The 22329-nt window shown below is 48.7% G+C and overlaps 1 protein-coding gene across 1 annotated transcript in view; it reads left to right on the top strand.

Annotated features, from left to right (window-relative positions):
• LOC143986961 (ALK tyrosine kinase receptor-like) overlaps positions 1–22329 on the top strand; it is a 317275-nt gene that overhangs the window by 63772 nt on the left and 231174 nt on the right. The window contains exon 4 of the mRNA XM_077485377.1: positions 22117–22286. Within this exon, the coding sequence (XP_077341503.1) occupies positions 22117–22286 (170 nt within the window). The remainder of the gene's footprint in view (positions 1–22116; positions 22287–22329) is intronic.

The raw sequence follows: 22329 nt of genomic DNA, 5'->3' as shown, positions 1-22329 counted from the left end.
GCGGAAGATTCTGGGCCTGGCCCAAGGAAGGATGAATCTCTGTCTGCCTTTAGACGGAGGATTGTGGAAACACTGAAGCGGATTGAGAAGGAAGAGGAGAAGTTGGGAGCTTTGAAAGCTGAATTTAAAAAGAAAAAGCAGATTTGTGCCAAAGTCTTCAGTAAGAAGAGACCGGCTCTGAGGCCTGAATTGAAGGACCTGGAACAAGCTCTGCGGAAGCAGAAGGAATTGGTGAGTTCTCTGAAGGAGAATAGTGGAGCTTTTAAAGAAAAATATAAAAATGAGGAGCGATTTAACCAAATGAGGAAAGGAGCTTCTTCCTGCATGGAGAGCGAGGAGATGGAAGCAGAGAGTGAGAAAGTGGGCCCGGAGGATGAGCCCAGCTGTTCAACACCTCAGACACCTGCTGAGCCCTCAATGGTGGAGGCCTCTGTCCCCTTCCCTCCCCAGCAATGTGGAACATCTGAGCAGGAGGATGAAGGTTCTAACATGTTGGATCTGATCAACAAACTGGAGGCCAGTCCAGATTCAGCTCCCCAGGAAGGTGAGGAGAAGATGGACACCGTTCCTATTCCTGTGGAGAGAGCAGCTGCAGGTACTGTGTGTGTGCAGGATGGTGGGATCTTTAATAACAATGGGCCTGCTGAGGGTTGTAGTACTACAGACAGTCAGCCCAGACCCATAGACAATGTACAGCGAGCAATAACATCTGCTAATAACTGTCAGCTTCAGTCTGCAGAGAGGTCCATGGACAATACAGTGACTTTGCCTGGACCAGGCACAGCGGCTGTTCCTGTGAATGGTGGAGGAGATGCTGGGTGTAGTAGTACTACAGCTCTCCAGGAGTCTGCAGCAGCCAAGACTGTGATGGCTCCCAGGATTGAAGCTGAGTGTTCGGGGGAGGGGGTGGGTCCTGCTAATCAGAAGACTGCTATCCCAGCTGATTCAGACTCTCTGCCAGCAGGTCTGAATGTATCTGAGGACAAGACTGCAAAAGCTGGAAGAAAAACTTATGCTGGTGTTGCTGCCACAGGATCTGGGAAGGGGGAACAAGCAGGGAAGGAGCATGGGGACGTTCTATCTTTCTCCCTGTTTAAAAGGAGGAATGTTGTACAATTGAAATGGGAAGGTGATGGAAACCCCCCACATAGGAGGGTGGTGGTGGATAAAATTCTGCAGATGGGGTTTAGGCCTGCGGATATCTTCGCCCTGATCAGTCCGGCAGGTTCCTATGAATATGATTTGTCCTTTATCCGTCCCGAGTCTCTGGACATATTTTGGGAGAAGTTTGAACACGTGTGTAGGGGCCTGCCGGACTGGAAAGGGCTCATCCCCAAACTTATATCCCGCCAGCCCCTCATTAAGATGGTGACAATACTTGTGCGCAATGAATCTATACCCCAAGGGGATCTGACTGTATGGTTGAGGAGGTATGGGGACGTCCTGAGCCCCCTGAGAAAGATTTTGGACGATCGGGGAATATGGACAGGGGGATGGTCTGTGCAGCTGAAACTAAAGGTTATTGATAATGTCGTCCAGCATCTGCCATCCTCAGCTTTCCTGGGGAGGGACAGGCTGACCATCTTCTACCCGGGCCAGCCAAAGCTCTGCAATAAATGTGGAGATAAAGGGCATCTTGCATCCTCCTGTCCAGTGATGAAGTGCTCCCTGTGTCAGGGTATAGGGCATTTGGCAAAGGATTGTAATATTATAAGGTGTAATCTGTGCAATGCAGTGGGACATCCTTATAGTCAGTGTCCTGAGGCAATGCACAACAAGCCGGAGCTCATGAGGGAGTTTTTCCGTCTGGACATGGAGGATGCGCAGAGCTCATCAGCTGGAGGGCCTGTGATCCCATCTGAGTCTGTGCCAATACCCAATGTGTCTCCCCAGTCTGTGCCAATACCCAATGTGTCTGTGTCTCCCCAGTCTGTGTCCATACCCAATGTGTCTGTGTCTCCCCAGTCTGTGCCCATACCCAATGTGTCTGTGTCTCCCCAGTCTGTGCCCATACCCAATGTGTCTGTGTCTCCCCAGTCTGTGCCAGTACCCAATGGGTCTGTGTCTCCCCAGTCTGTGCCAGTACCCAATGTGTCTGTGTCCTCCCAGTCTGTGCGTGTACCTAGTGTGCCTGTGTCCTCCCAGCCTGTATGTAAAGTTTCAGTTGCCAAGAATGTGTCCAATCCTTCTGTGTCTTATCCTTCTGTGTCTTCTAAAATTGCAGAGGCAGCAAGAGGTGCTGAGGCTGGTGCATCAGGTGTGGTGCCAGTCCCCCTCCCCCGACGCTGCAGGGTTCCTATTGCAGATCGTGGGGGCCAGAGGAGTGGGGAAAATAGTGGGGAGGCTGGCCTGGTGGTAGATAAGGGAAGGGAGAGTGGGGGGGAGGGGTTTGAAGGGGAGGATAGGTGTGGGGAGGCTGGTTGTGGTTTATCCAAAGATGATATGGAGTGGTTGGAGGATAGGAGGAGGAGGGGCAAAAGAAGGAAAAAAAGGGGTTCAGTTCCCTTAAATCCTGTAGTTTTGCCTTTGGAAAATAAGTTTAAGGTCCTGTCGGACGATGATGATGATGATTGGGACTCGTTCAGTTCAGCGTCCTCCATGGATGATGAGTGCCAGGGCGCAACAAAGCGTGCTGGTTCTCCAGGCAGAGGGAGTAGTCAGGCTAAGAAACGTCTGCCTCAATTACCCTAATGGCAGTTCCCACTCCGTTAAAAGTGGCAACCATTAATGTTGCCAGCTTGAGATCAGTAAGCGCTCGTCATATGGCCTTATTTTTGCTCAGCGAGTTTGATGCTGACATTTTGTTTTTACAAGAGACCCATCTGAATAGTCTGGCTGATATACATCTGGCAAAGAAGGAGTGGAGACGTGGTCCCTCATTTTGGTCTCTTGCGGCCGAGCCTTACAGCGGGGTTGCAGTCCTTTTTTCTGGTATGGTAACGTGCCGGCGGGTAATTGAGGTAGAGATTGGGAGATGCATGGTCTTGGACGTCTCTGTAAGGGGGCAGGACTTGCGCCTGATTAACATCTATGGTCCCCAGACGAAGTGGGACAGGAAATGCCTCTTTACAAAGATTAAGCCTTTTCTTTTTACGGCCCAGCAGGTTATCTTTGGAGGTGATTTCAACACCATTACTAGGTCTAAAGACAGGAGAGGTTTCAGAGATAGGCTGGGCTATGACACCCTTTTTCTCAATGCGATAGTTAGGGAAGCAGGTCTGGTAGATGCGCACATTAAGCGTTGCCCAGACAGCACGGGGTTCACTTTTCAGAGAGGTAGTAGTCAGAGTAGGATAGATAGGTTTTTTTTAAAGGGAGACTCTGCTTTTTCGGCACCTGTGTGTCGGGCAGTGGAGTTTTCTGACCACTGTATTCTGTCTGTGACTCTGAATGCCTCAGACATGCCACCTAGGGGGAGGGGTATCTGGAGATTGAATTCGGCCCTCCTGGAAGACGAGAGAGTAAGACAATCCTTTGAGGATTTTTTTCAAGCACAGGTAACAATCCTAGACTTTTGCAACAGCAAGTCAGAATGGTGGGAGCTTGTAAAACAGCGGACTGTTAGGCTTTTCAAGGCCATAGGAAGAAAGAAGCAGCAAGATAAGTATATCACCTACCAGCGTTTGCGGAGGAAACTTGACCGCCTTGTTTCGAATGGAGGAGATTCTGGGGCGATCTCTGAGGTGAAGCTCCTCCTTAGGAGACATGAATATGACCGGCACGCCTCTTTGGTTCAGGAGAGGGATTACGGGAAATACCATTCGCCTGACCCTTACCAGAACTGTAAACAGAGCGTAGCAGTTAAGACGGTCCATGGCCTGAAGGACAGTACGGGCTCTCTGACGAAGTCTAGGTCAGGGATCCTGGAGGTGGTCAGGTCATACTATGCCGATCTCCTGGGAGGAAGGAACCTTGATCGGACAAGGATGTTGGGTTTTTTGGACTCTACACCAGGACTGGAAAGTAATGTTCCTTTGATGAATTTGACAGATGAAATCACTGCAGATGAGGTAGTCCAGGCTATTGATAAACTGGCCATCAAGAAAACGCCAGGGCCAGATGGGTTGACAGCTGAGTTTTATAAATGTTTTAAGACGATCCTGGCTCCCTACCTTGCGGAGGTTTTTAATGGCTGTTTGTATGAGGGTTCTCTCCCTCCCTCCATGAGGCAATCTGCAGTGATCCTTCTGTCAAAGGGTAAAGATCCTTCGATGATTGAGAATTGGCGCCCCATTAGCCTTCTTAATGTCGATAGAAAGATACTGGCAAAGATTTTTTTCTGGCGATTATCACCAGTGGCAGGCAGTTTGTTATCTCACCACCAGCACTGTTCGGTCCAAGGTAGAAGCACTTTCTCAGCAGTGTTAGCTGTCCGGGAGGCCTTGGAGCGTTGTAGGGCTGCTGGTTGGGGTAAATTTTTGCTGACATTGGATCAGGCTAAGGCCTTTGATCGGGTTAATCATGAGTACTTATGGCTCCTTCTTGGCAGATATGGCCTGGAGGGGGGTTTCATTGATTGGCTTAAGATTTTGTACAAAGGGGCTGAAAGCTTTCCGCTAGTTAATGGTTGGGTCGGGCAACCCTTTGTGGTCGGCTCGGGTGTGCGTCAGGGGTGCCCATTGAGTCCTCTGTTATATGCATTTGCAATTGACCCCTTCGTCAGAAGGCTGGAGAATGGGCCATTGTGTGGGGTACCTATGGGCATCGCTGGTGAGCCTCCTTTGAAAGTTGTGGCCTATGCTGATGATGTTTCTGTTTTTGTCTCTGGGACTGGAGAGGCGCAGGAGGTGGTCTCAGTGATAACACAGTATTCAGAGGCATCAGGTTCAAAGGTCAACCAGGACAAGTGTGAAGCTTTCTGGATGGGCGTGGAAGGTGAGAGCTTTGTTCTCCCGGATGACTTCCCGGAGCCCCAGCAAAAAATTAGAGTTCTAGGCATTGAATTTGGCCCAGGTGACTATGGTCATGCAAATTGGGTGAACAGGCTGGAGAATGCCGATGCCAAGGTGGCAAGCTGGAAAGGTTGGCAGCTTTCCTTGAGGGAAAAGGTTGATCTGATCAAGACTTACCTGATTCCGATTTTTCTATATGTCAGTTTTGTTTGCGTTTTGCCAGCTTCTCTCTATACCAGGATCTATGCTTGTTTCTTCCAGCTGTTATGGGGGAACAGAATAAACCTTGTCAAAAGGAATGTGACTTACCTTTCTAGGCGGGAGGGTGGTCTAGGGATGATCAACCCTGTAGTCTTTTTCTCTCTGATGTTTGTGAAGTACAATCTTGGTAACATGTTGGCAGAGAGACCGCCTGGGTGGGTTGGTATTTTCCAGTCCTGGTTTAGGCCCTTTCTGCGAGACTGGGAAAATGGTGGGCCAGTGAAAAGCCTGAGGGTCAAGCATGATAAGCTCCCGGCTTATGTTGCCCCGTGTTTGAAAATGCTTCGGCAGTGGCAAGTAACGGCAGGGGAAGTCAGATCTCTTCCAAGGAAACTTCTTGAGAAGCGGATCATGAGCTCTGTTTTTTGCGAGCCACTGGCCTTGAGGGATTGCCCAAGCCTGGTTTTGGGGGTGGGTTTGCGGTTGATTAATTTGGAGAGAATCCCAATGAAATTTAGGGATCAGGCTTGGCTTGCCTTTCATGGAAAACTATATGTGAAGGGCAACTTGAAGTTTCTTTCCATGAGTGATCGGGGCTGCCCGAGAGTGGAGTGTGGAGGAGTGGTGGAGTCCATGGATCACTTTCTACTTCAGTGCCCTTTTAATATAGAGGTGTACAAGAGGGTGGGGAGGGCTCTGAGTATACCCTTCCTCCCCCATATGAGTTATGCAGAGTGGGTGTATGGGGCTTTCCAGACTCGTCGGGATTATGATTTAGAAACACTTTTTTTAGTTAGTTTAGTAGTCCGTTATTTCACGTGGAGTGCACGGTGTCAGGTATCCTTACGGGGTAAAATCCTCCCTGTGGAAGTGGTGGTGGAGAACATTCTGGGTGAGGTTGGGAAGATTCGGGGTCTTGAGAAAGACCGGTGGCAGCAGGAGGCCTGGATAAAGGCGTGGAGGAATATCAGGGCTCTGTAGCTGCTGCCTGTTGATCTCGGGGTGTGCGGCTTTCTTTGTATTCTTCTTTCACTCCCCTAGATTTTCAGATCCAATATAATTTTGATAAAAGGCTACATGCATGGTGACGGTGATGTTCCTTAGTCTGGCTCTCCCATAGGGATTATGTTGTGCGCAATTTGTTTTGCACTGTTTATTTTGTTCTTGTTCTTTCTGGTTTGTATAATTGTATTCAATTATTTTGTAAATATGTTTTATTTATTTATTATGTTTTTATTGTATATAAGTTGTTGTTTGTAAGATTTTCAATAAACAAAATTAACCCCTCATAATGGGCACAGCAGATGTACAGACCTGGGAACTCAGCAAAGGGGTGGTGGGAGCCCCTCATAATAGGAACAGCAGGTGTACAGACCTGGGAACTCAGGACAGGGATGGTGGGAAGCCCTCAGAATGGGCACAGAAGGTGTACAGACCTGGGCATTCAGCACAGGGATGGTGTATAGGCCCAGGAACTCAGCACAGGTATGGTGGGAGCTCCTCATAATGGGCACAGTAGGTGTACAGACCTGGGAACTCAGCACAGAGATGGATTGTGGAGCTACCTGAAGCTATAAGGTTTCTGAAACCACCTGAAGTTAAAGGTTTTCTGGAACACCTGGGCTGATGAGTTTGGAAATGTGCCTGGAGTTGAGGGGTTCCTGGAGCCTCATGGAGCTCAAGGGTTTGAGGATCCACTTAGAGCTGTATGGAGCTAAATGGCTTCTGGAGCTTCCTGGAACTGAAGTGTTTGGGGATCCACCTGAAGCTGTATAGAGCTGAATCTGAACAGATTTGTGAAGCTGCCTAGAGCTGGATTTGTGGAGCCACCATGGTGGAAAAGGTTTTTTGAGCTTCCTTGGGTTGAATGATAGGTTCTAGATACTGGTGCAGCCAGTCCAGAATTTGAGCTGACAAACGCAGCACAACATGAACCATACTCTAGAGCAGGGTTTCTTGAAGAACCTTAGGGTTTCTCTATAGGCTGTTCCAAGGTTTCCTTGAGCAACAAGCAATTTCTGACTCTCAGATAAGTTCCCACTGACACCATGGATCTTTTTTACTATCTGTAAGGGGGTAATTCCCAATGGCCATTAGCGTAAGGAGCATTCCTCCCACTGACCATCACATAATGTACATAATGAGTGGTAGATATAGTTACTTTTAGCAGAGGGTTCCCTGAGAATGTGTATTTCAAGGGGGGTCCCTTTGTGTTAAAAAGTTTGAGAAAGGCTGATATAGATAGAAACGTGGTTCTCCTCGGAGAAGGCTAACATAGACGGAGGTACATCTTTCTGACCATTCTTATTAGGTGCTCCTAACCCTATGCTCAATAACGGGGAAGAGGGCATCAAGCCAAGGGGTTTCCCTGAGACTGGAAAGTTATTTTAAGGGTTCCTCTGTGTTAAAAAGGTTGAGAAAGGCTGATCTAGATAGAAACGTGGTTCTCCTCGGAGGTACAGCTTTTTAGATGCATCTCAGAGATCTTTGGTGTGTCCTAGGCTTGCTACCTCTCTGATCATGGTGAGGGCACCATCCAACAGATAGTCCATTTTTTTTTAAGGTTGGGAGCAGAACAGTCGTGTTTTTGAGCAAAGTGACTATTCTTATAATAACGACGAAGAGGGCACCAAGCCAGGGGTTTCCCTGAGAACGGAAAGTTATTTTAAGGGTTCCTCTGTGTTAAAAAGGTTGAGAAAGGCTGATCTAGATAGAAACATGGTTCTTTCTTACATAGATGGTGGTACAGTGTATAGATGCATCTCAGAGATCTTTGATGTGTCCCAGGCTTGCTACCCCTCTGATCATGGTGAGGGCACCATACAACAGATAATCCATTTCTTTAAAGGTTGGGTGCTCCTAACCCTATGCTCAATAACAGCGAAGAGGGCACCAAGCCAGGGGTTTCCATGAGACCGGAAAGTTATTTTAAGGGTTCTTCTGTGTTAAAAAGTTTGAGAAAGACTGCTCTAGATAGAAAGGTAGTGCTTTCTGACATAGATGGAGGTACAGTGTAAAGTACAGTGTATAGATGCACCTCAGAGATCTTTGGTGTGTCCCAGGCTTGCTACCTCTCTGATCATGGTGAGGGGGCGCCATACAACAGATAATCCTTTTTTTTTTGTAAGGTTGGGAGCAGAACAGTCGTACTTTTGAGCAAAGTGACCATTCTTATTAGGTGCTTCGAAAGCTGCGTACACACGTAGCCGTCTGTCCGACGTACTTAGTCTGGCGGACTTCCCGCCAGATTGTCCGTCGGACTTTCCGAACGGGCTACTTGCCCACACACGGCACTTTTTCAGCGGACTAATACGGCGTACTAAGTCCGCCGTACTATCCGCCCTACTTTTGAAATGAACGGACTCGCCCACACATGCGGAGGAAAGTCCGCTCATTTTGAGCGCGTCTCCAGGTAGGCGGGGCCCGCGAAGGATACGTCGCTGGCCCCGCCACCTGGTATGGACTTAAAGGGGAACCCCAACGCCCAAAAAAATCGGCGTGGGGGTCCCCCCCAGGTCCACATCAGACCCTTGTCTGAGCACGCTACCCGGCCGGCCAGGAAAGGGGGGGACGAGCGAGCGCCCCCCGAGCCGTACCAGGCCGCGTGCCCTCAACATGGGGGGTGCCTTGGAGAAGGGGGGCCGCACGCCCCCCCCACCCCAAAGCACCTTGTCACCATGTTGATGAGGACAAGGGCCTCTTCCCGACAACCCTGGCCGTTGGTTGTCGGGGTCTGCGGGCGAGGGGCTTATCAGAATCCCGGAGCCCCCTTTACTAAGGGGGCCCCCGGATACCGGCCCCCCACCCTATGTGAATAAGTATGGGGTACAATGTACCCCTACCCATTCACCTGTAAAATAAAGTACAAAAAAAACACAACACACAAGATAAAATAGTTTATTGCACAGCTCCGGGGGTCTTCCGTCTTCGGGGGTCTTCTCGCCGGACTCCTCCGCTATCTTCTTGTAGCTCTTTTACTAGCGGAGGAACCCGGCTTTCTTCTTCGCCGCCGGCCTCTTCTTCCGACTTCGGGGGTCTTGTCCCCCTCTTCGGTTCTTCTGCCGGGCCACCGTGCCTTCTTCTAGCTCTTTTACAGGCGGTGGCCCGGTCTTCTGTCGCCGCCGCCACCGCCTTCTGTTCTTCTGTTTTCTTCTTCTTCTTCTTCAGATGTTGCTTCGTCGGATCCTCCGCTCACAATGACGGGGACCGGGCACGCGGCGACTTATATAGGGACAAGGGGTGGGGTCTTCGGTTGATGTCACATGGGTTGATGTCACATGGTGACCCCGCCCCCTTACGATGTCACAGTCCCGGAGGATGCTGGGACTGTCGCCATGTGACATCAACCCATGTGACATCAACCGAAGACCCCGCCCCTTGTCCCTATATAAGTCGCCGCGTGCCCCGTCATTGTGAGCGGAGGATCCGACGAGGCAACATCTGAAGAAGAAGAAAACAGAAGAACAGAAGGCGGCGGCAGCGACAGAAGACCGGGCCACCGCCTGTAAAAGAGCTAGAAGAAGGTGCGGTGGCCCGGCAGAAGAACCGAAGAGGGGGACAAGACCCCCAAAGTCGAAAGAAGAGGGTGGCGGTGAGGAAGAAAGCCGGGCTCCTCCGCTAGTAAAAGAGCTACAAGAAGATAGCGGAGGAGTCCGGCGAGAAGACCCCCGAAGACGGAAGACCCCCGGAGCTGTGCAATAAACTATTTTATCTTGTGTGTTGTGTTTTTTTTGTACTTTATTTTACAGGTGAATGGGTAGGGGTACATTGTACCCCATACTCATTCACATAGGGTGGGGGGCCGGTATCCGGGGGCCCCCTTATTAAAGGGGGCTCCCGGATTCCGATAAGCCCCCCGCCCGCAGACCCCGACAACCAACGGCCAGGGTTGTCGGGAAGAGGCCCTTGTCCTCATCAACATGGGGACAAGGTGCTTTGGGGTGGGGGGGCCGCGTGGCCCCCCCTTCTCCAAGGCACCCCCCCATGTTGAGGGCACGCGGCCTGGTACGGCTCGGGGGGGCGCTCGCTCGTCCCCCCCTTTCCTGGCCGGCCGGGTAGCGTGCTTGGACAAGGGTCTGATGTGGACCTGGGGGGGCCCCCACGCTGATTTTTTTCGGCATTGGGGTTCCCCTTTAAGTCCACACCAGGTGGCGGGGCCAGCAACGTCTCCTTCACGGGCCCCGCCTACCTGGAGACCCGCTCGAAATGAGCGGACTTTTCTCCGGGCGGGAAAAGTCCGCTCATTTCAAAAGTATGGCGGACTGGCACACACACGGCCGGATTGTCTGCCGAAAGGCGAGTCCACTGGGAAGATTGGAGTGCAAAACTACTTTCTAAGTCCGCCATACTTTCGGGTCAAAAAAGTATGCCGGAGGCTACACACGGGGGGATTGTCCGGTGGACTTCAGTTTGCCGGACTTTTCCACCCGCTTGTTTGATTGAATGCCGCGTACACACGAGCGAATTGTCCGGCGTACTTTGTCCGCTGAAACGCATTTCAGCGGACAATTCGATCGTGTGTGAACTTCAGCTGACTTTTGCAGCGTAAAGTCCGGCGGACTTAGAAAGTAGTTTTGCACTCCAATCTTTCCGCCGGACTTGGTTTCAGCGGACAATACGTTCTTGAGTATGCTAGTCCAGCGGACTAAGAATGACGCATGCTCAGAAGCAAGTACGAAAAAGGAAGCTATTGGCTACTGAACTTCCTTTTTCTAGTCCCGTTCTACGTGCTGTACATCATCGCGCTAGCAAACGCCGGACTTTCTGTGTGTCCGTATGTGGCCAAGTCCGTTCGGTAGAAAATCCGCCGGATTATTTGCGGGACTAAGTACGCCGGACAATTCGCTCATGTGTACGCGGCATTACCCTATGCTCAATAACGGCGAAGAGGTCACCAAGCCAGGGGTTTCCCCGAGACCAGTAAGTTATTTAAAGGGTTCTGTTGTGTTAAAAAGGTTGAGAAAGGCCGATTTAGATAGAAAGGTGGTGCTTTCTGACATAGATGGAGGTACAGTGTAAAGATGCATCTCAGAGATCTTTGGTGTGTCCTAGGCTTGCTACCTCTCTGATCATGGTGAGGGGACCATACAACAGATAATCTGTTTTTTTTTAAGGTTGGGAGCAGAACAGTCGTATTTTTGAGCAAAGTGACCATTCTTATTAGGTGCTCCTAACCCTATGCTCAATAACGGGGAAGAGGGCACCAAGCCAGGGGTTTCCCTGAGACCGAAAAGTTTTTTTAAGGGTTCCTCTGTGTTAAAAAGGTTGAGAAAGGCTGATTTAGATATAAACGTGGTTCTCCTCGGAGGTACAGTGTATAGATGCATCTCAGAGATCTTTGGTGTGTCCTAGGCTTGCTACCTCTCTGATCATGGTGAGGGCGCCATCAGTGGCGTAACTAGAACCTTCAGGGCCCTGATGCAAGAAACCATGAAGGGCCCCCCTGAACCCCAGCCCGTTCCCTTCCCTCCGAGTCCGGCGGTGGAACTCCACGGCGTGGTCACAGGTATGACCTTTGTGAGCCCTGTAGTTCCACCACTGGCATCAGTAGTTTTTTTTTTTTTCACTCTGGCTGGGGAGAACAGACATCAGACTGAGCGGCAATGCATGGAGCAGGAGAGGGGTACTCTGATGAGCCGGCCGAGGACACAGGTCATGCGGGGAATGCACAACTAAACAGCAGCTAGTGTGATAGTCGAGCATGGAGCTCTGCTAGTCACCCTCCACCTCCAGCCACCCGTGTGCATGGTGCACTGGTACCCCTAGCTGCCTATGCTGCTGCCGGCCATATGTAGAGGGGGCTGCATGGGCCCCCTGCAGCACAGGGCCCAGTTGCGGTCGCGACTGCTGCACCCCCTATAGTTACGCCCCTGGGCGCCATACAAAAGATAATCCATATTTTTTAAGGTTGGGAGCAGAACAGTCGTGTTTTTGAGCAAAGTGACCATTCTTATTAGGTGCTCCTAACCCTATGCTCAATAACGGCGAAGAGGTCACCAAGCCAGGGGTTTTCCCCGAGACTGGAAAGTTATTTCAAGGGTTCCTCTGTGTTGCAAAGGTTGAGAACGGCTGCTGTGGAGACCCAAGGATGTACAGAATGGATTTTTTTTTTCAAGGACTCTACCCCCCAAAAAAAGACAATATCTTTTCATCTTATCTGCTTTAAAAGGTGCATTGTCAGACCATCTCAATAAGCTTTTGTTCCCAGAGAAGATTCAGGAAAAAAAACTGTCTATTAAGCAAAAGCTATTTTGGTGTCAAGTCTAACAAAATCAGATTGCTTCTCCTCCTGCATCAGCATGTATCGCGGCTCTATAGAAATCTAGTTATTGAGCGGGGGTGCTGGGGCCGCTGCGCGCAGGGACGCGGACATTTCAATTTGCCTCTGGTCTTTCCATTTGGACAGTGAATTTTGTGCCGCTTTCATGGTGTCTTTGGAAATACGGCTTATGACAGATATTGTAACAACGCTGAAACTGACAAATAGGGAAAAGCAGAAAGGCTTTTGACTCCGGCTATTGTCTAAACGTGGTACAAAGCTTCAGCACTTTATAATATAATAATTAAAAAAAATACGTTAAAAGGCAAGCTGTAGTGCGGTTTTACTGAGCGCATTTTTTTTTTTCTCTTTCATTCATTGACGGACACAGCTCCAGTAATCTTGACCGTAAGGTTATTACGCCACCTTCAGGAGAGGACTAGGCAGAACAGGTAATACATGTGAAAACAACAGAACTTTACAGTTCTTCCCAGGGGGCGGTCCCTCTGGTAATAACCCCTCAGCCCGCTTCCTGCGGCTCCGTTTTTTTCTGCCTAGTGAAGGAGAAGGACCTAGGCTCACTGCGAGACCATCGGACCTGGGATTTTTTTCTCAATGTTTGCCTTTTGCGCAAAAGATTTTAAGATCCTGTGATCTGCTATCAACAGCCAGCTGGGTGACAGGCTGGATAATCTAGATCCTTGTAGTCTCCTCAGCCTGGCCATCGAGCGTGTGCAGGCCCTAGCTACGGGCTGGGTCGGCCACCACATGCCCTTCAGGCTCCAGGGGCGGCCAGTGAGAGCAACGCTCCGGGGCACACATATGACCGGACTACCGATGTCCTTGTCACAGTGTGCCGTGGCCAGCAGCCACCCCGTACTGCTCAGGAGTGGGTCTGTGATGGGATGTCCCCAGCTCGTCCGGATGGTAAGTACAGCTCTTCCTGCCTCGGCGGGATTGAGCAGCTGGGCATTCCCTGGGAGGTCGATTAGGGGGTCCCTCTCCTCCCTCTCTTCTCTCCCTGTCCCTATTCCCCCCCCCCGCTGCATGACTGGCTGCTGAGCGGTGTGTGTACCTGAGCCAGGGGTCCTCTGGGGGGCATTGACCTTAGATTGGGAGCTGCGCTGGGTGTCTGTGTCCCTGAGTGTCTGTGGTCTCCCCGCTGGGTGTCTGGAGGTCTGCATGTGCTGATCGTCATAGCGCTGTTCTGCCGCCATTATCACTGTTCATTCACTGTGTACAGTTGTTTGTCGGACATTTTCTGTGTGCCTCAGTGGAAAGCATGGTCGGGGGACATTCTTCTGTAGCTCTGCAGACATTTTCTTTGTGATTGTCCCTTATACAGGGCGGCCGGTGGCCATTTTGTTGTAGCCCAGCGTGGTTTTTATCCTCAGCGCTGGTCCCTGCTGCACAGAACGGCACGTTTTTTTGCTCAGGACACCTGGGAGCTGATACTGGACGCAGACACCTGTAACTGAATGGCACAGCACTCGGTCAGGGTGGTGAGTCCTGTGGTGGGAGCCCCTCAGTCTGCAGCAGCTAGGAGGGTGGGATAGTGCACCTGTGCTAAGTCCCCAAGGGTGGCAGATAGGGTGGGTCGGCATGCCTTCAGAAACTGGTGTTTGTTCCCCAGAACTCCCTGCAATTGCAACTGGCTCGTCTGCAAACAGTGCAGTGTCTTTGGACGCTTTGTCGGCGGTCCTTGAAACGTTCGTTGTCAGGGTGGAGGTGGTGTGCGGGCGCAAAGGTGATAAAAAGTGGCCCCTGCCCCCCCCCCCCACTCTCCGGGGAGAGCTCTGACTCAGACTCTGGCCCCACTAAGACTGGCGGCCCCTGCTCTGTTGTTTCAGATGACGCTGATCAGGACTGATCGAGGAGGATTCCCCATCCGGGGCCGCTCAGGACACAGCGCTAGTTGGAGCACTTATCACAGCTGTGTGTGACACCCTGAAAATTCAGGATACAGCAGGTTCCTCTGCTGAAGTAGCGGTCCCTTTTGGGTCCTGTAAGCCAGCCCGTATACCTAAGGTGTTTCCGTATCTGACTTATTTCGATAAGTTCATATACAAGGAATGGGGAAGCCCGCAGCCTTCTCGGTCCCTAAAAGAATGGCGGTGCGCTACACCTTTGAGGAGATCCTTCTTAAAAGATGGTGGGCTCCTCTGGTGGTGGACCCCCTAGTATCCAGGTTAGACAAAGTAGCCACGATCCTGGTAGAGGGGACTCCTGCATTTAAGGACCCTACCGACTGGAAGGCCGAGGCAGTGGCCCGTTCCTTATTTACGGTTGTGGGGTCAGCAATACGACCAGTACTGGCCACAGCACTGGTGTCGCAGACACTTACTGAATGGGCAAAACTTTTGTACCGCGAATTGGAGAAGCAGCAGGCCTCTCCTGTCTGCTTGGAACTAGCAGGCCAGTTAGTGCACGGCCTTAAGTATGTTTGTGATACGGCCCTGGATATGCTTCCCTTGCTCTCCAGGGCTTCAGTGTCAGCAGTGGTGCTGAGGCGCCTGATTTGGCTAAAATGCTGGTCTGCGGATCAGGCATCTAAAAAAGCCTTGACTGATCTACCCTTCCTTGGTGAGCGGCTCTTTGGAGCCTCGTTGGATGACATTATTAAGAATGTCACAGGTGGGAAAAGTACCTTGCTCCCACAGGCCAGGAAGTCTAAGGAGCCCCATCGCAGGCAAGGGCCCTCATTCTTCGCTCAAAAGTGGCTATTTAGTCCGTCCGGGACTTCGGCTAAACGCTCCCAGCCCGACAGGATGACCTCTGAGGGCCAAAAGCGTCCCTGAACCCGCAAGCCTAACAAGCCTGCGAACAAAAGTGCTACAGCATGAAGGTTTGCCCCCGCCCGTCACTCGGGTGGGTGGTCGCCTTCGGGAGTTTGCAGCCCGGGGAGCCTCTCGGCTGTCCGACCAATGGGTCTGCAAACTGATTTCCTCTGGCTACAAGCCACCAAATAGATTCTTCCCTTCCAGCATACCCTTAATCCTGGCTTGCTGGGAGGCCCTGTTTGGGGCAGTAAGGGACCTGCTAAGCTGCGGGGTATTAGTGCCTGTTCCAGAATCGGAAAGATTTCAGGGGTTCTACTCCATTCTGTTTGTAGTACCCAAAGAGGAAGGAGTATGCCCAATCTTGGACCTGAAAGCCCTCAATTGCCGTCAAGTACAGAGGTTCAGCATGGAATCAGTTCGCTCCGTAGTCGCTGCATTCCATCAAGGGGATTCCCTGGCGTCTTTGGACATCCAGGATGCGTACCTGCACATACCCATATGCCTCAGGCATCAGAGGTTTCTGCGATTTGCAGTAGGGTAAGCCCACTACCAGTTTGTGGCTCTCCCTTTTGGCTTGGCATCAGCACCCTAGTCTTTACCAACGTATTGGCTCTAATTTTGGCGTTGTTACCTAGACGATCTCCTCCTGAGAGCAGATTCCACCTCAGAATTAAAGGAGGATGTGGCTATCACCATGCAAACCCTGCAGGAATTTGGGTGGCTGTTGAACCTCAAAAAGTCGGTGCTTAAACCGACTCAGCACCTTGAGTACGTAGGCTTACTGCTGGACTCCGTGGAAATGAGAGTGTTTCTCCCTTCACACAAACTGCAGACTCTCAGAGCCGCAGTGAAGCTGTTGATGAACCGCAGGTGGTCGTTACTGCATTTCTGCATGCGAGTCCTGGGCCTCATAGTGGCCTCCTTCGAGGTGGTACAGTATGCCCAGTTTCACACCAGAGTCTTGCAGAAGGAGATGTTGACAAAATGGGACAAATCTCCGTTATCCCTGGATCGGCAGATTCGGATGAGCCAGTCAGGCAGGGACTCCCTGCTCTGGTGGCTGAGATCCCCGGCACTTTGGTCTGGGAAGTCGTTCCTACCTCTGCATTGGACAGTGATTACAACGGACGTCAGCCTGACCGGCTGGGGTGGAGTACTGGGAGTACGGTTGATCCAGGGCCTCTAGTCGGGAAGGAATCCAAGTTGCCAATCAATCTGCTCGAGCGCCAAGCGGTCAGGCTATGCCTCTCCGCATGGTCGATGAGACTATGACGGCGTCCGATCAGGATCCAGTCAGACAACACCACGGCGGTGGTATACGTCAACCATCAAGGACGAACAAGAAGCTTGGCTGCAGCACGGGAGGTTGCTCACATCCTTCAGTGGGCAGAGCGACATGTACCGGACCTGTTGGCCATTTACATCCCATCTTCTTCTCTGAAGATATACCATCGTACTGGAAGTCCCACATCTCCATTTATGAGGAGATGGGGTGGCGTCCGTTCACCTATTCCGTTTCCACGATACTGCTGTTCCTACAGAGTAGACCAGAAATTGGCTTTAAGCAACATTAAGGGACAAATATCAGCCTATTTCCAAGGACCCCTGGCGTCTCACTCTCTAGTGAGCACTTTTATACAAGGGGTCCAGCATGTAGTCCCTCCGGTGCGTCCACACTTGCCCCCAAGGGATCTGAACCTGGTGCTATCGGCGCTTCAGAAACCGCGGTTTGAGAACATCAGGGAAATTCCCTTGTTGACTCTTTCTCAGAAAGTGGTCTTCCTAGTGGCCATTACATCGGCCAGGAGGGTTTCAGAACTGGCGGCCTTGTACCGGACCGCAGAGCGACATGTACCGGACCTGTTGGCAATTTACATCCCATCTTCTTCTCTGAAGATATACCATCGTACCTGGAAGTCCTACATCTCCATTTATGAGGAGATGGGGTGGCGTCCGTGCACCTATTCTGTTTCCACGATACTGCTGTTCCTACAAAGTAGACCAGAAATTAGCTTTAAGCAACATTAAGGGACAGATATCAGCCTATTTCCAAGGACCCCTGGCGTCTCACTCTCTAGTGAGCACTTTTATACAAGGGGTCCTGCATGTAGTCCCTCCGGTGCGTCCACCCTTGCCCCCAAGGGATCTGAACCTGGTGCTATCGGCGCTTCAGAAACCGCGGTTTGAGAACATCAGGGAAATTCCCTTGTTGACTCTTTCTCAGAAAGTGGTCTTCCTAGTGGCCATTACATCGGCCAGGAGGGTTTCAGAACTGGCGGCCTTGTCTTGCAAGTCGCCCTACCTGGTTATCCAGAAAGGATAAGGCGGTGTTGCGTCCGCAACCTTCTTTTCTGCTGAAGGGGGTTTCGGCGTTTCACATCTATGAAGACATTGAGTTACCATCTCTGTGTCCTAAACCGACACATCCTAAAGAGGTGGCCCTTCATTCCCTGGACGTGGTTCCGTGTTCTAAAGGTATATCTGTCTGCCACGGCTCCCTTTCGGGAAGTCAGACTCTCCGTTCATTACGGTAGCTGGTCCGAAGAAGGGTATGGCGGTCTTGTCGGGCCACCATTTCCAGGTGGATCAGACAGACTGTGGTCCAGGCCTACGCCTTAAAGGCGCAGGTGCCCCCCTTTCCTGTCACGGCCCATTCCACCAGGGCAATTGGAACCTCTTGGGCATCAGGCGTCAGTTGCTCAAGTGTTTACGGTGGCGACTTGGTCGTCCGTTCACACCTTTACCAAATTCTACAAAGTAGATGTAAGTGCATCTTCAGATGCATGCTTTGGCCGCAAATTTTTGCAAGTGGCCGTGTAATGTTGCAATTCTGCGCTATTTCTTCTGTTTTAAAAAAAAACTGTTCATTTTGAATATAATTCACTGTTGCATTTGTTGGCTGCAAGTTCTGATGCGGTTAGTTAAGAGGGTGACTCCCCTATTAGGGAGCACCGTTGGTTGTGGGTGAAGTTTTATTGCTGTTCCCACCCCCCCCCCCCCCCCCGTTATGACACTGCTTGGGGACGTCCCTACGGTCAAGATTAATGGAGCTGTGTCAGTCAGTGAACGAAAGAGAGAAAATAGGATTTTTGTACTCACCTTAAAACCCTTTTCTCTGAAGTTCACTGATGGACACAGCTCCCTCCACCCCCTATTGGTTTACGTTATACTGCTTGTTGACGTACTGAGCTGTATTACATGTTCTGCCTAGCCCTCTCCTGAAGGTGGCGTGATAACCCTACGGTCAAGATTACTGGAGCTGTGTCCGTCAATGAATTTTAGAGAAAAGGATTTTACGGTGAGTACAAAAATCCTATATATATATATATATATATATATATATATATAATTTTTTTTTTTTTGCATTGCTGTTTTTACCATAAAGCCCAACTCCACTTCCAAAAAAAAAAAAAAATCAGCCCAGCAGTGTTTAAAACTTTAAAAAAAAAAGGCCTTTTGCTGCAACGCTCACCTCCTCTCTGGCACTGTTCCCCTCAGAAACTCCTCTCCGTCCTGCTGCTGTTTGAATGATCATGCAGCCCATTTCTTGTGAGCCCAGGGCGTCAAGGATCTGCCTTCTAGGGGGGGGTGTGTCAGCACTCCACCCTTGGCTCACATTACTGCGACATACGAGCGTCTTCCGACGCGTAAATCTTTTTATGTATTAAAAATGTGGGTTTCATTCATAGAAAAAGTTTTTTTTTTTTATACAAAAAAGTATCAAAAAAGTTTACACATAAATAAAAGTGAGGTGCAATAAAGCTTGTAGCAGATCACACTGTCTTACTGTTAAAGTCAGCATGCAGAGGTTGCACAATTCCGACGCGTTTCAGAGTTCTAAGGTTCCTTCCTCAGGGACGTAGACATGTTCGCTTTGTTCCGAATCGAAATTTTTTCGGGAAATTTGGATGTATCTAAATTTCCAAATTACAATAGTACCGCATTGGAACGAATCCGAAATAACAAAAAAAAAATAAAAATGGAGCTGAAGGGCTTCTGGAGCCTCTTGGAAGCTGAAGGGTTTGGGGATCCACCTGAAGCTGTATAGAGATGAAGCTGAACAGATTTGTGAAGCTGCCTAGAGCTGGATTTGTGGAGCCACCATGATGGAAAGGGTTTGTTTGAGCTTCCTGGGGCTGAATGATAATATATATATAATATACGAATCCGAAATAACGAAAATTAAATAAAAAATTTGAACAGAATTCAAATAGTTTTTGAATACTTTTCTAATTCAAATCATTTTTAAATTCTAATTCAAAAAGTTTTCAAATAGTTTTCCGATTTCCAAAGAGAATAACATAGAATAGAAAATAAAGAAATAGAATAGAAAAATAAAATAATAGACTAGAAAAGAATATAACAGAAAATAAAAGCATAGAATATAATAGAGTAAAACAGAACAAAATAGTATAGAAAATAAAAGAACAGAATAGGCTAGCATATAATGGCAACAGATGGAATAGAATAACATAGAATGTAACCATCTTCTGAAATTCGAATTTCAAAAAGACTACATTTGAATTTGAATACATAAGAAAAGAATAGAAAAGAAAAGTATAGAATAGAAAATAAAAATAGGATAGAATAGACTATAATGGACTAGAAAAGAATAGAATAAAAAAAAAAATAGAATAGAAAGAATATAACCATTTGCCAAAATTCAAATAGAATCTTTTTGGATTGGAACAGAATAGAAAATAACACAATGGTATAGAAAAAGCAGAATAGAATATAACCTTTCTTCTAAGATTCAAATTTCAAATAGAATAAATAGATTAAATGTGAATAGAAAAAAATAGAATAGAAAAGAAAATAGAATAGAAAAGAATAGAATAAACAAATAAAAAAAGAATATAATAAAATAAAAAAACAATAGATTCGAATTTCAAATAGAATAAATCTAAATAGAAAAGAATAGAATAGAAAAGAAAATAGAATAGAAAGAAAAGAATAGAATAAACAAATAAAAAAAAAACAATAGATTCGAATTGACTATAACCATTTCTAAAATTTCAAATAGAATCAATTCAAATTTGAATAGAAAAAAATAGATCAGAATAGGAAGATGATTATATTCATCCTACTACCGGTATATTCTATTCTGTTGTTTTTTTTTCTATTCTATTGTGTTATTTTCTATTCTATTCTACTCCATTCTTTTCTATTTTTATTCAAATTCATTCTATGCAAATTTTAGACAATGGTTACATTATTTCTATTCTATTTTATTCTATTGTGTTTTTTTTTAAATATAATTCTATTCTTTTATATTCTATACAAATTTCAGAAGATGGTTATAACCTTCCTATTTTATTCTATTCTTTTTTTTTTTTTACTCTATTCTATTCCATTCTATTCTGTTCTTTTATTTTCCAGCCCTGGAGGGGGCTTTGTCCCAAATCAGGGACAGTTCCTCAAAATCAGGGACAGTTAGAGTCCGTTCACACAGGGGCAACTTGGGATCCGACTTCAGGTCGCCCCTAGTCGCCTCAGGTCGCCTCAGGTCGGACAACATTTAAAAACCAATGTAAGTGAATGAGAGCTGTCTTAATGCACCCTACTGAAGTCGCTCCGACTTCAGAAAAGGTTCCTGTACTACTTCTATCCGACTTCTAGGCGACCGGCACCCATTGATTTCAATGGAGGTCGCCTCCAAGTCGGATCTCCGTCTATACGGAGGCGACTTTGACAGAATTATTAGCTCTGAAGGGGGAACTCCACGCCAAATTTCTGAAAAAAATTTGGCGTGGGTTCCCCCTCCGAGAGCATACCAGGCCCTTAGGTCTGGTATGGATTCCAAGGGGAACCCCCTACGCCGAAAAAACGGCGTGGGGGTCCCCCCAGATCCACACCAGACCCTTATCCGAGCACGCTACCCGGCCGGCCAGGAAAGGGGGTGGGGACGAGCGGGCGCCCCCCCCCCCTCCTGAGCCGTACCAGGCCGCGTGCCCTCAACATGGGGGGGTGCCTTGGGGGAGGGGGGGCGTGCGGCCCCCCCACCCTAAAGCACCTTGTCCCCATGTCGATGAGGACAAGGGCCTCTTCCCGACAACCCTGGCCGTTGGTTGTTGGGGTCTGCGGGCGGGGGGCTTATCGGAATCCGGGAGCCCCCCGTGTGTGTGTGTGTGTGTATATATATATATATATATATATATATATATATATATAATATATAGTCCTGATGAAGCCGGCTTTTCACACGAAACACGTAGTCTGTAGACCCTAATACAGCAACCACTGTGTACCCCAAGTTGGGCATTTATGAATCGGTTGTTGTTTGTGACCTCAAAAATCCAGCGTTGTAGTCATGATTTTACCCATGCTTCCATTGTTTTTAATATTGTATCAATAAAATTTGATGGTATTTTTAAACGAGTCTGTTTTTTTTTTTTTTTTTTTTTATTGAAAGCCATATGTAAAGTCCATTGATTATGGTCTTTAAGCTTTTCTGGGTATTTTTTTATGAGGATGATGCTTCCTTTGGTAAGTTGATATGAGGATCACCGCGCATTAATGTCGGATTTATGTTGAACAAAGCCTGCTGTGTATAGAGCCCAGTAGCTAAAGCTGACATTTACATATACAAGTGAACTAGTCAGAACAGTGACTCCCGAGTGCGAATATTACTCCCAGCTCTGGTTGTGCCCCGTTTTGTAGGGAACCTGTGCAGAGATAAATATGAGGGCTGTCACCGATTATCTCTGGCCTTTTGGAAATACTAGTCGCCTGGCTCTTATGCTGATCCAATGACGTCACTATCTGTGTCACTAACTGAGTCAGAGACATCAGAAGGACCATAGGACTCGGAATCTATTTGTTCCCGGATCAGTGACTCAAGAACTGCTGAAAGCCATTGGATCAGCATGGTGGTCAGGCTAGCTTCTTCGGGTGACGGGGTCAGCAGCGGGAGACTCGGTATGTAAACTGGCATCTTCTCAAAAAGAAGAATATGTTACTGTAAGTCTCTTCTGTTTTGTTCCAGCTGGGAATGTCTTTTCTTCTGGACGGCTTCCTGCATGGCGACATATCGGTCCGGCTTCACGATAATCGAACCGGAAGGGCAAAACACAGAACTCTCTGGCATTTCACCAATGGGGAGGGACTGAAAGTCTGGCAGCATTTGGTGCTCCCCCTGCAGGATGTAATGGAGAGGTGCGTCTCATTGTGCCCACCCAACCTGCCGGATGAGTACAGA

This window comes from Lithobates pipiens, unplaced genomic scaffold (genome assembly GCF_037356315.1).
Source record: "Lithobates pipiens isolate NorthernLeopardFrog02 unplaced genomic scaffold, aLitPip1_a1.2 Scaffold_18, whole genome shotgun sequence".
Classification (NCBI taxonomy): Eukaryota; Metazoa; Chordata; class Amphibia; order Anura; family Ranidae; genus Lithobates; species Lithobates pipiens.
This window is presented reverse-complemented; position numbering and strand designations above follow the sequence as displayed.